The following is a 14196-nucleotide window of genomic DNA, read 5'->3' on the forward strand; positions in this document are numbered from 1 at the left end:
GTCTAAACCTAAACTTATTCCTAACCTTAACCCCAGTAAGACTATGCCTAAACCTAACCTTATTCCTAACCTTAACCCCAGTTAAACTATGCCTAAACCAAACCTGTGTTCTCGGATACAGAGTGTACTCGGGTGCGGAACAATCTCGGACAATGTGTTTGAATCAAACTGACTCAATGATGTAATGTGTGAATCTGCCCTAATAGTTACATTGCAGCATTGGGAGGGAGGAGTTATAATGGTACTTATTATGTACTTGTGTCTGCGCACCATAAGCCAGGGCAGTACTGACTTTCTGTCAGGTTACACTGAAACACTGACTACATGAAACACTGACTACAGACACTGAAACACTGACTACATGCTACATACACTGACACAGCAGCGGTTCAGTCTCTAGCTGTGTTATTGTCCTCCATGTGGATCTATTTCAACATCTCCTCTCTGCTGATATGGAGCTGCTTCGATACACACGTTACAGGTAACCATGCAGGGCTCTCTTTGTTTCTCTTTCTCTCTTTGTGTTGGCATTTAAGAAAGTGTTTACATTTTAGAAAGTGTTTAAAAAGGGACAAAAAAATGATAAAATATGAATTAGAAGGTTGTTCTTTTGTTCCCTCAGCGTTGTTTTGTTTGTTCTCCTGTTGAGCTCTATGTGTGGTTGGTATAGCAGCATCAATTAGATGGTTTTCTTTTTCTGCTCGGTCGACCCTGAACTGTGGAACGCTCTCCGCGCCCACCTGAGAGCCCCACAGTCGGTATAGAAGGACTCAGAACTTTCCTTTTTACCAAAGCATTTTTATATGTTCCTGTTCTTTTGGATGTTTTTAATGGTGTGTTGTTTCTTTTGCTTTTATTCACTGGTGTAGCACTTTGAGATTCTTGCGAATGTAAAGTGCGTTATAAATAAAATCCATTGTTATTATTATTATTATAACCTTCTCTATGACCAGGGTTCCAAAACGGTTCAGGCCCCCAAAGGGACAAATTATCTGGGGACCTCCCCAAAACAATCTGGGGACCCCCTGGAGTCCGGTTATGCAATTCTGGATCAAGACCAAGGGCCGATTCATACTCCTATTTTACCGCTGTAGTGCCAAAATGATTTCGGTTCGTCAGAAATTTTCAGTAGCACCGAAGAGGCAACTTTAGGACGGTACCCGCCCCCCCCCGAACCTCAAATGACGTCACATTGTAGGCTCTACAGAGCCGAACCCACTTTTATTTGGCTCTAAAATAGAATATGTATTAGATGTAGAGTATGAATCGGCCTTTAGATTTATTTGTTCTTTGACAAGCAGTGACGTGCAGAGAGTGTTATAGATGGGCAGGGGCTGAAATCCCCCAAAAAGTGAAAATAGCAGATCTACAAGCTCTGTACACTGCGACGCGTTGAGAGCTTGTAGATTGCAGATCAGCTATTGATTGTCTGGGTGCAACCCAGCAGTCTTTAGCCCTTGGAAATGTGGTGTAACGACATGGATTTATAAACACATATTGTTCAACGCAAGATTCTGTGTTCAAGTTCGGGAGACGTCAGGGGAAAAAACACTATTCTCCTGAATGGCATGGAGAGGAGAGGAGAGGAGAAGAGAGGAGAGGAGAGGAGAGGAGAGGAGAGGAGAGGAGAGGAGAGGAGAGGAGAGGAGAGGAGAGGAGAGGAGAGGAGGGGAGGGGAGGGGAGAGGAGAGGAGAGGAGAGGAGAGGAGAGGAGAGGAGAGGAGAGGAGAGGAGAGGAGAGGAGAGGAGAGGAGAGGAGAGGAGAGGAGAGGAGAGGAGAGGAGAGGAGAGGAGAGGAGAGGAGAGGAGAGGAGAGGAGAGGAGAGGAGAGGAGAGGAGAGGAGAGGAGAGGAGAGGAGAGGAGAGGAGAGGAGAGGAGAGGAGGGCATTTTGCATTTCTTTCACCATGTAGTAAATGCTTCATTCGTGGTCTGGAGGAGAGGGCAGTTGTTTTACAGACGGCTATAAGGGCAGGGGCTGAAGCCCCCTTTGATGTATATGTGTGCACGTCCCCGATCAGGACTATAAGATTTATTTGTTCTTTGTTTGTTTTTATGTCCATGCATGGAATGTGTAATACGATACGATGCAACATGACAACAAACTTTGAGAAAAGATGTGGTGCACAGTTGGGTTTAACCCTGGATTTACTTCAACCAGTTTGAACTGATTATTAAAGCAGGCAAACAGAAGCACTGTAATCAAGCAAAGCTCTCTCCTCCAACTGCTGTGCGACACTGTGTAGTATGACAGACACACACACGCGCGCACGCACGCACGCACACACGCACGCACGTGCACACGCACACACGCATGCACGCGTTGGGAAACTTCACCTTCTATACATGAACTGGTTCAAAGTTCAGTTCACACATTAATCCGTGCATGAGCACCAGTATATGACTATAGGGTACCAGTAGGGGGCGCCAGAAGAACGTGTGGTGATCGGGTTCTGTTTGTGTTTCCAGGAGAAGGTGTGGTGATCGGGTTCTGTTTGTGTTTCCAGGAGAAGGTGTGGTGATCGGGTTCTGTTTGTGTTTCCAGGAGAAGGTGGTGTGATCGGGTTCTGTTTGTGTTTCCAGGAGAAGGTGTGGTGATCGGGTTCTGTTTGTGTTTCCAGGAGAAGGTGGTGTGATCGGGTTCTGTTTGTGTTTCCAGGAGAAGGTGGTGTGATCGGGTTCTGTTTGTTGTTTCCAGGAGAAGGTGGTGTGATCGGGTTCTGTTTGTTGTTTCCAGGAGAAGGTGGTGTGATCGGGTTCCGTTTGTGTTTCCAGGAGAAGGTGTGGTGATCGGGTTCTGTTTGTGGTTCCAGGAGAAGGTGGTGTGATCGGGTTCTGTTTGTGGTTCCAGGAGAAGGTGGTGTGATCGGGTTCTGTTTGTTGTTTCCAGGAGAAGGTGGTGTGATCGGGTTCTGTTTGTGTTTCCAGGAGAAGGTGTGGTGATCGGGTTCTGTTTGTTGTTTCCAGGAGAAGGTGGTGTGATCGGGTTCTGTTTGTGTTTCCAGGAGACCGTGTGGTGATCGGGTTCTGTTTGTGTTTCCAGGAGACCGTGTGGTGATCGGGTTCCGTTTGTTGTTTCCAGGAGAAGGTGTGGTGATCGGGTTCTGTTTGTTGTTTCCAGGAGAAGGTGGTGTGATCGGGTTCTGTTTGTGTTTCCAGGAGAAGGTGGTGTGATCGGGTTCTGTTTGTGTTTCCAGGAGACCGTGTGGTGATCGGGTTCTGTTTGTGGTTCCAGGAGAAGGTGGTGTGATCGGGTTCTGTTTGTGTTTCCAGGAGAAGGTGGTGTGATCGGGTTCTGTTTGTGTTTCCAGGAGAAGGTGGTGTGATCGGGTTCTGTTTGTGTTTCCAGGAGAAGGTGGTGTGATCGGGGCGTCTCAGACGGTTCTGGCCAGAGCGGGGGATGACGTGGTTCTCCCGTGTCTCGTGGACCCTCCCGTCGACGCGGCTCAGATGTCGGCCGATTGGACCAGAGCGGACGTGGAGGAGGAGGAGGGGGAGGCGGAGCCTCCGCGCTACGTCCACGCCCTTCGGGACGGCCGCGTCGTCACGCGCTCCATAAACCCGGCGTACCGACGGAGGACGTCGCTGTTCCGCGACCAGCTGTCCCGCGGGAACGTCTCGCTGAGGCTGTCCGCCGTGCGGCTCTCGGACGAGGGGACGTTCCGCTGTTCGGTCCGCGGCCCGCCCGGCGGGAACACCGGCAACGGCAGCAGCGCTTTGATACGACTCCTTGTCGGTAAAGATTTAGATCTATAGGTTATTATAGTTTACAAAAAAATAAATAACGATAACTAACTCAAACTGTGTTGTGATTTTACAAAACTAACTAAAACTATAACTACAGACAAAACGGACGTTAGGACGGACGGAGTGCAAAACATTACTCTCCCCTTAGGCCTTCGGCCTGGTGGAGACAATAAAAACTAGACTAAAATGTCAGGGAGAGACTGGTGGAGAAGAGTAATGCTGCCACCATCTGGCGGATTCGGGTTAGGAGAAGAGATCCAGTACAACTAAAAGACAAGTATACTTTTATGCTTGGTTTGCATGCTGAAAATAGCAGATCTACAAACTCAGTGTCGCGAGCTTATAGATCAGCAATGTTTTAGCATGCAATCAAATCTAAAAATCATCCATGACAGCGCCATCAAGGTACCGCAGAAATACATTTAATCGACTAAATCAATGTATTTCAATTACATTTTGACTTAACCAAGTATCAATTTAGAAATATACTGTTACAAGTCTGGAATGTAAAATTTGCTTGCGTATCAGATTTTCAGAGGCCAGGTTTGAATTGCAGCCGTCCGTAGGAGCCCTTTGAGAGACAGACAGAGGCAGTATAGTAACGTGTGCATTCATTGTGTCGTGTCTGTCGTTGCCAGGTTCCGTGTCTCAGCCGGTGATCTCTGTAAACGGAGCGGCCGACGGTGTATTATCTCTGACGTGTGACTCCGGCTGCTGGTACCCCCGCCCCGAGGTGTCCTGGCTGGTGGACGGAGACCCCCTCCTCGTCTCCCCGCGCCCCGAGGTGTCCTGGCTGGTGGACGTAGACCCCCTCCTCCTCCTCCTCTCCCCCGCCGCTGAAGAAGAAGGACCCTCGGCGGCGACGGAGCGACCGTCGGCGTCCTGCTACGCCGTGCGGACCACCGTGACGGTGCCGGCGGCGGCGCTGCCCGGCCGAGCCGCCGCGGACCTGACATGCAGAGTCCACCTGGCGCACATCAACCACACCGCCGAGACGCACCGGCGCCTCAGCCCAGGTAAACCCCCCCCCCCCAGGTAACCCCCCCCCCCCCCCCCCCCCCCTGGGAAAGACCGCCACTGGAAAGACTATCAGCGGAAGTGCGGGATTTTAGCGGAAGTATCGCCGAAGGAAATGACGTTGATGCTTTTTACAAATCAGTTTACATTCTCCGCAAATGAAACAAGTGTTGTGATTGGTCGGGAAAACATCGTATACGGGGGAAATACATCTGATGGATATTCAACCTTCTCAGCCTTAGGTTGTGACCAGGCTTTTCTTTTTGCAGATAAGTAAGCCTGAGACCGAGGCTAGGTAAACCCTGGTAGATGGTGCTTTTATATATAAGGCCTTTGTCCAAGGCGCTTTACATATAGATTGCACACACACACACACACACCTTTACAAGACATTCACCCACACATTTACACAACGATGACAGAGGAAACCATGCAAGGCACCAACCTGCACATCAGGAGCAATTAGGGAGGTCAGAGTCTTGCTCAAGGACACTTCAACGCTGACTCTGGGGGGAGCCGGCCAGGTTCGAACTGGCAACCTTGCAGTTCCCCTCCGTCCACTCTATACCCCTGAGCCCCGTATAATGGCAGTGGTTCAGCGGCAGAGTGGCCTGTAGAATAACAGCCGGATGTGAAAACTGTGAGGTTCCCAGTTCGATCCCTGCAAGAATCCAAGTGTCCTTGAGCAAGACGCTGCACCCCTAATTGCTCCGCTGTGTGTGTGTGTGTGTGTGTGTGTGTGTGTGTGTGTGTGTGTGTGTGTGTGTGTGTGTGAGAGAGATGCACAGTTGTCTGCAAAATGTTAGCGAACCACCACATAAAAGACACTCACTCACTCACGGGGTATATTGTAGAGAAATACTATGGAATGTCACCATCACAAACAAATACATAACATAATATTGTTTTTCTTCTTTTTAATGAGTGCTTTAAATGTCTCAGAGGCAGTTGTTTGAGGGACACGCACCGTAATCATGTGATTAACAAGACTTTAAGTAACAACCACACTGTCTGTCTGTCTGTCTGTCTGTCTGTCTGTCTGTCTGTCTGTCTGTCTGCCTGCCTGCCTGCTTGCCTGCCTGCCTGCATTAGTGAGCTTGTAGATCTGCTATTTTCAACAGACTTGAATGCATTTGAAAACTTGAAATGAAACTTGAAACTGCATAATGAGCTATTTTACTTTTCATATATACTTTAAGTCCTACATTTTAATTTTTTTATGTCAATGCTTTTGTACTCTATACTCAAGTACATTTAAGAATTCCGGACTTTTACTGGTAACAGAGTAGTTCTATAATGCAGTATTGTGTACTTTTACTTAAGTTAAAAGGCTATAGGTTATAGGTTCTGTAACACCTTGTTGTGTGTTATTATTATGATTTGTGACTCACTGTCTTTCAGACGACGACGCCAGCGAAGCCGACGGCTCTGCCGTTCACGCCGTGCTGATTCCAGTCATTACGGGAGTCGTCATCCTGACGGCGGCCGTTCTGATGTCCTGCTGGAGGAACAGGCGCTCGACGAGCTGTTGGAGAAACAGGCCGTCGGTGTCCTGTTGGAGAAACAGGCCTTCGGTGTCCTGTTGGAGAAACAGGCCTTCGGTGTCCTGTTGGAGAAACAGGCCTTCGGTGTCCTGTTGGAGAAACAGGCCTTCGGTGTCCTGTTGGAGAAACAAAACGTCAGTAGCAGCAGAAGGAAACCGGTAGGTGTCGAAGGTGTCGAATGTTGTTGACACATTTATTTCTCAAATAATACTATAGTGGATCCATTCATCTCTATATATCAGTGCGTGGTTTATTTCACATTTCACACATTTTACGTCAGTAGCAGCAGAAGGAAACCGGTAGGTGTCGAACTGATATGTTGTTCTATATTTCTCAAATAATACCAGTTGATCCATTCATCTCTATATATCAGTGGTTTATTTCAACCCTTTTCATTTGTTTTCGTTTGTTTTTGGCAGTTCAAATTTCTATTTTAGTTTTAGTCCTTGGAATGAAACTTCATTTAGTTGTAGTCACATTTTAGTCACCTGCGGGATGTTTTAGTGTTCATTTCATAAGATTTTAGTCGACTAAATCTGCAGTTCATTTAGTCGACTAAAATGTACTTTGGCGGGCCTTGATGCCGCCGTGATGACTGATGCAACACTTGTAATTATCATCATGCTGTCCTTACTGACCAATCACTGTCTCACAATCTTCAACAGCCTCCTCCACATATGAAGGTAAGTGTGTGAGCGTGCATGCGTACGTGTGTGTGTGTGTGTGTGTGTGTGTGTGTGTGTGTGTGTGTGTGTGTGTGTGTGCGTGCATGCGTGTGTCCACACATATACCTTTTCACTGTGTAATTGTTCATAAATATCGATCAGACATTTATTAACACCAGAAATGTGAATAAATTATGATGTTTATGAGACTTTAACATTACGTGTAATATTATGAGTATGACTGCCACCCTTCTCTCTGTAGATGTGACTGAGGCGCCAGGTTGCAACGTTGCATGTAAGTATTTGACCCAGGGAGGTCCCTGGAACAAAGTATTTGCAGATGGGGTTCCGCAATGTCGAATGAACTGAAATCTAATTAGACATTCGACCAGGCTCGGAAGGCCTCCCCTGCTGCAACTTCTGGGGCTAAAACAGGGTTTTAGAATAGAAGACACCTTTTAGATGTATAACGCACTCATTTTAACCAAAGAAACCTACCGTATAACCTTGAGTTATTTATTTCTTCACACGGTCTGTGAAGTTGCCCGAGGGCCAAGGCTCCAAAGACAGTCAGCGATGCTTTTTGGTGGATTTTATATCTCCAAAAGCTCCAGCTCTGCTCCAATGCAGATATACACAAAGGAAACATATCGAACTGCAAAAATAATACTGGCCAAAATACAAATATATAAAGAACTCAAAAATACTTAACGCACAACTTAGGACAAAGGGAAAATAACCAAACTGCACTATAGGCTACGCCCATGACATAATGGGCCCTAGCAGCTCTCTCACTGGGCTGTCAGCAATGGGCATGTTGCCTGCCAGAGTATCACTGACTAGCTCTGCTGCAGTCTCCCCTTTATAGGAGAGGATCCTACCACCCACAGAGAAGCAATCAACCATACACAGCTTATATCTACAAGCTCACCGATATCAGCTGAACATTAATAAGGATAACCCCCTACATAGATGTTCTATTTTAGATTAATCATCATATGGTGTTACATGCATTTCCCCAGATAATAGACATACTTTGATAATTGACATTGTGGAACACCCCTACTCCTCAACAGTATACTTGGCACCTTCCCTCCCTTCTTAAAGTGCCAGCACTGGAGAGGCCATACAAACACTGAGCTATAACCACAGGTTACAATAAACTGAATGTGTCATTTCATTTGTATACATCCTGTATAAATTGTGAATGCATTCATCAACGGTATTGACATTATATGATAGGACGTGTCTGCCCCACTATACCCACAGTCTGTGTGTGGTGTGTGGTGTGTGTGTGTGTGTGTGTGTGTGTGTGTGTGTGTGTGTGTGTGTGTGTGTGTGTGTGTGTGTGTGTGTATAGGGCACAGGCTGCCCCGTGACACTGTCTATTAAACAACGGTTATTTTCTACCTCTATTCACAGAGACTACGTGATGATCAAACAGGCCTTTTACATGATGAATAAGGCAAAGAAAAGAGTAAACAAGATGCACTCTGGTACAACTGACAAAGACCAATGGCAGAGGAGGAGAAAACTACACCGACGTCATGGAACAATTAACAACATGGTTTAATAGATCATATTATTATTGTAAACTACACCAATGTCACACACCACACACACACACACACAAACGCACACACACACACACACACACACACACACACACACACACACACACACACACTTTTACTCAGACACCAACATCATATACACACCTCATACCAAATTGGGGCATAATTACCGTCCCTACTATGGAGGAAATATATTACGTTTAAATGGTGATTTTTCTTTTTGTATATATAGCTTTATAAAGTAGAATTTAATTTTACCTTTGAAAGTGTATCACCTACTTTATGTATATTATATCTTGGGCATGATGTATGTTCTTAATTTCCACCAAATAAAATCAATCATCTTTAATTGGCATGATGATGTTTTTATTTTCTACCAAATAAAAATCAATATATGAAATGCTTCAGTTCTCTAGAGCGTGCTGAATGCAGAGTGCACAGTGAGTGAGTTGGACAGATAGACACAACAACATGACGAGACAGCAAAAACCTTCTTGTAGTTTTACTTTCACCTGCACCAGGTTTAAAGAAATCTAACCCAAACAACAACACAATGAGAGTATCATACTGTTATTATGATTAACTCGGTTAACTATAGGTCCTAAACAAGTCATTATTAGGCCATAATTAGTGCCCCAATTAAGGTTCAATTTATGTAACTTAGATAGCATTTTATGTAGACATAACAGATAGCACTATATGCATAGTTTCATTATAGATATTCCACTGTTATACGTTCTTAGCTTAAGTATGATTCAATATGATGTATTGCCATGTTTTTGTTCTTCCTTAATGTAAGGATTAAGAGCGTTTCTGCTAAATGTCCTGAATCCTAAATTGTAATTGACATTTATTATTGGACTGCTGTAGCTATACACAGGGACTGTAGTTACAGAGTGGGACCACCAGGGGGCACAAGTACGCCACCCATCGATCTGCATGTAGTCTCCCTGTCTGTCTCAAGCTGTAATCATTAGATTGATACGTTTACAATTTAAATGATTAAATTAATATTAATACAATTATTATATTTGAATAATAAATAAAGATTAGTGGCTGCAGCCTGCACCCATATGGTTGCACCAATCAAAAACAGCCCTTAGTTGGCTTAATGTACCTAATGATTAAACTTTGCAAGCGACTTTACAGGAAAAACAAGCTCAAGATCGCTTATAATAGGCAGACATGGCAACACTGGCTCTGCGGATATATCATAATGAATCGAGACGTCTTGTATGGCCAGTTCCTTCTTGGGGTAGTCAATTCAAATTGAACGCCTTTCGTTTCCGAATTAAGCTAATATTCAAAACTATACTCCAAAATTCAAGTCAAAATTTTGTCGGACATCTTACCTTTATATAGTCACTCCGACGAAGAGTGGCCAGTTCTTCCCTGGTGGTCTAGTGGTTAGGATTCGGCGCTCTCACCGCCGCGGCCCGGGTTCGATTCCCGGTCAGGGAACTACCTTTTTTTTTAGTTGAGTTTTTAAATTTAGACCAACTGCTTTTTTTTAACATCTACATTACACAGGTGTTCAAATTATATAGGCTACTGGAAATGTTGATGAGTAGTAGGCTATTTAATTTTTGTTTGGTTGATGACTGAGGAGTATAGAATGATCAGTCAGGTTATTTATAGATAGAACATTTCCTCAAAGAAAATGCTTTCACATCCACAATAAATAGTCTAGACTGTCTAGAGTAGACTATACAAGTATTACAACACACTGCTATAGGAAACCAGACCTTTTTCCAAAACTGGGTCCCGATATTGTGTGTGCCTATATATTTATTTTTAATTTCCTGCTTCTTGTTTTTAATTAGACTATAATTATACTGTATAGACAAACTGTCTGTATAAGGGGGCGCTCTTATCTTATGATCGTTCAACATCGAGGAGGGAATGATATTGTAATGATGATGATGTAAAACAAACAGTGTCAAAACAAACATTAAATTCTCTTTATCGTTAATGGTGTTTTTTAAAACAAACAAACATGATGAACTTAAGAACAAACAATAAACCTGTATAGGCCTATATAGAAGGGGCTGGCCCCCCTCAAACATGGAACGATCTCTCTCTGGGACTCATTATCAGGGCCAAATTAGCCATTGGGTCAGTGGGGCCGTGGGCCCATGCAGGGGCCCTTGGATCTCAGGGGTCCTTTGGGGAAATTGGACCGCACGGTACTGGGTTTGTAGCCCTGAAAAGAGCTCCTGCAGGGAGACCTTCATTGGCCACTGATTTTGTTACATTTAGGTCCAAAATGTGATAAAAACATGAAAATTCCGCGCACACACACGGGCTATGGGGGCCCCAGAAAATGTACCGGCCCAGGGGCCCTCATGGGGATAATCCGTCCCTGCTCATTATGTCATTATTTGAAGGCAACGACTCAGCATTTAAGCAACACAATCATAACATTCATTCAATGAGTGAATTAATGATAGATCTGTGAACAGTATGTATATGTCTCTAAATGTTTTGATGAATTGAACAAGGTGAACCCTCTTGTAAACAAGTGTGGTGCTTTATGGTGTCGTCCACTCACACAGTTTAACGCGAGAGTCTTTGTATTGAGTTGTGCTTGAAATGTACTGTAATTCTGCAAACTGTTAATACATATTTCAATCAATCAATCAAACAAACACATGCAGTTTGTTGTGTTTTAGAGCCACAGAACATCCAGATAAGAGCTTTACAAATATGAATGAATGTAACATTTATAGTGACATTAATGTTACAATGATATAGGCCTATTAAAACACAATTATTAACGGCGATTCCGATATCTGACCTTTAAATCACTGCGTCTCTCTCTCTCTCTCTGCATGCAGGGATTGAGGAGGGTAATCCGCGTTACGCAGAGAGCTGTGACCCACAGAATTCAGTGACTGCGGGGGTCACTCTGTGTCATTCTAGTAGCCACTGACACGTTACAGGACCGTGTCCGACCGTTATAATATTTTGTTTTATTTTTCTATTAAAACATCGTTTTTCCCCCCATTCACAGGTGATGCAAAAACCTCATATTGCAAACCACCCAACCAACAGCGACCTCTGCCGGACGCCACACATTTCGATAGAGCAGCATTTCTCGGCGTGACAGACGGCGCCGTGACAACCGTTATTTCGCAGCGCGCGCCGAGCCGCTCAGCCGCAGCAGCGACATTAAACAACACGAACGAGCGAATGAATAAATTAAAGAATAAATCAATGAAAATGTTCAATAATAAACAGTAGGAAATGTAATGATCTCTCTCTCTCTCTCTCTCTCTCTGTCTCTCGTGATGGCGGTTCTATCTCTGCGGTAAGGCTATAAATGGACGCTTCATTCAATGACAGACGCCAAGCAGCATCAGTGAGCAGCAGAGGTGAGAACGGAATATGAATATCATTCATATGACTTAATACACATTTTAATTAATTGTTTTTAGAAATGTTGGCCGCTAGGCCTATACATGCGACGGATAGGCCTATTGCAGGCATCCTGCACAGAAACAGCATGTGATAGGATGTGCACTTGCGCGAAGCAATCGAGATGAGATGATTGAATATAATATAAGATATGAATATTATATATTCACAGAATGGCTACAGTATAGCCTACAGGTCAATACAGAAACTGCTACGAGGATATAAAAGAATAAAAAGCTTGAATCCATATATGATAATGTAGCCCACTACTGCAACTGTAAATCTATATTTACATTATCCATGTAGGCCTGTTCATATAGCCATCTATCTATCTATCTATCTATCTATCTATCTATCTATCTATCTATCTAAATGTATGCTGTCGGACAGAAACCACTATAACTCCAAAATGCCAATGTTTCCAGGGAATTAAAAATATAAAATTGTCAGGCAATGAAGAAAACCTTATATTTAAAAAAAGATCACACCCGTGTGAAGTGAGGGGCGCTATATATAAATATTTTATGACGTAATTCCATGTCCATGTGAATGGCGTTTTAATGTTGAAAAACAAACATTTAAACCTGTATATCAAAAACAAAGCCAATATTCAGTAAAGAATTGTGACTTTTTTATATTGTCCACTTGCATGCATGAGACAGGGAGTGGTGGTGGAGTGGAGTTAGCTGCTTTAGCAGACAGTTTGAGAGAGGGAGAGGTGGTGGAGTTAGCTGCTTTAGCAGACAGTTTGAGAGGGGGAGAGGTGGTGGAGTTAGCTGCTTTAGCAGACAGTTTGAGAGGGGGAGAGGTGGTGGAGTTAGCTGCTTTAGCAGACAGTTTGAGAGGGGGAGAGGTGGTGGAGTTAGCTGCTTTAGCAGACAGTTTGAGAGGGGGGAGAGGTGGTGGAGTTAGCTGCTTTAGCAGACAGTTTGAGAGGGGGGAGAGGTGGTGGAGTTAGCTGCTTTAGCAGACAGTTTGAGAGGGGGGAGAGGTGGTGGAGTTAACTGCTTTAGCAGACAGTTTGAGAGGGCGAGAGGTGGTGTAGTTAGCTGCTTTAGCAGACAGTTTGAGAGGGGGAGAGGTGGTGGAGTTAGCTGCTTTAGCAGACAGTTTGAGAGGGGGGAGAGGTGGTGGAGTTAGCTGCTTTAGCAGACAGTTTGAGAGGGGGAGAGGTGGTGGAGTTAGCTGCTTTAGCAGACAGTTTGAGAGGGGGAGAGGTGGTGGAGTTAGCTGCTTTAGCAGACAGTTTGAGAGGGGGAGAGGTGGTGGAGTTAGCTGCTTTAGCAGACAGTTTGAGAGGGGGGAGAGGTGGTGGAGTTAACTGCTTTAGCAGACAGTTTGAGGGTCTAATGGAGTTAAGAGGTTTGTCAGAAGCGCCTTTTACTATACTGTTCATTGGGTTCAATATTTCTTTAACAAGCACAGACACAGATGAAATAAAAAAATTAAAAAGTGCTGCATGGGTGGTTTCTCCTCCGATTGCAACGTAGAGTGACTCATAAACAATTGAATACTTGAATGCAATGCAGAGAGACAGTGCACAGTGTCTCAGTAAACTATAGGATCATAGAATGCAGAGAGACAGTGTAGCGTCTCAGTAAACTCATAGAATGCAGAGAGACAGTGTAGCGTCTCAGTAAACTATAGGATCATAGAATGCAGAGAGACAGTAAACTATAGGATCATAGAATGCAGAGAGACAGTAAACTATAGGATCATAGAATGCAGAGAGACAGTAAACTATAGGATCATAGAATGCAGAGAGACAGTGTAGCGTCTCAGTAAACTATAGGATCATAGAATGCAGAGAGACAGTGTAGCGTCTCAGTAAACTATATCATAGAATGCAGAGAGACAGTGTAGCGTCTCAGTAAACTATATCATAGAATGCAGAGAGACAGTGTAGCGTCTCAGTAAACTATATCATAGAATGCAGAGAGACAGTGTAGCGTCTCAGTAAACTATATCATAGAATGCAGAGAGACAGTGTAGCGTCTCAGTAAACTATATCATAGAATGCAGAGAGTAATGGGCCTTGTTACAAAAAGGGTTTTAAAACCATTTAACTATACTGTAGATACCAGCCAGGTAAACAAGGAACCTAGCATATGCCTGTCCGAACAACATGCTCTCTAAACCAGTAAGACGCGCAAACGCAGCTCGTACATATTTAGGTTTTGGACGTATAGCTGCTTTGGGGACTCCTTATATGGTTATGGCTGAGTCATGGTGA

The 14196-nt window shown here is 44.2% G+C and overlaps 1 protein-coding gene across 1 annotated transcript; it reads left to right on the forward strand.

The window, feature by feature from the left end:
• Positions 1 to 311: 311 nt before the first annotated feature.
• On the forward strand, positions 312 to 7003 carry LOC308326977 (uncharacterized protein). The gene is made up of 6 exons (XM_080780081.1): positions 312 to 481; positions 3349 to 3735; positions 4385 to 4781; positions 6178 to 6371; positions 6594 to 6606; positions 6973 to 7003. Exons 1-6 carry the CDS (start codon positions 418 to 420, stop codon positions 6986 to 6988), a joined length of 1071 nt encoding a protein of 356 aa, XP_080636207.1. The 5' UTR covers positions 312 to 417; the 3' UTR covers positions 6989 to 7003.
• The last annotated feature ends 7193 nt before the right edge of the window (positions 7004 to 14196 follow it).

The sequence above is a fragment of the Protomyctophum bolini genome, assembly GCF_963924005.1.
Source record: "Protomyctophum bolini genome assembly, chromosome: 13".
NCBI lineage: Eukaryota > Metazoa > Chordata > Actinopteri > Myctophiformes > Myctophidae > Protomyctophum > Protomyctophum bolini.

Bases quoted from the DNA above. Each gene is read 5' to 3' on its own strand.
- LOC308326977 (XM_080780081.1), top strand. From the start codon at position 418: ATGTGGATCTATTTCAACATCTCCTCTCTGCTGATATGGAGCTGCTTC. The intron at 482-3,348 runs GTAACCATGCAG...TTGTGTTTCCAG, and splicing joins CTTCGATACACACGTTACAG to GAGAAGGTGGTGTGATCGGG. The intron at 3,736-4,384 runs GTAAAGATTTAG...TGTCGTTGCCAG, and splicing joins TTTGATACGACTCCTTGTCG to GTTCCGTGTCTCAGCCGGTG.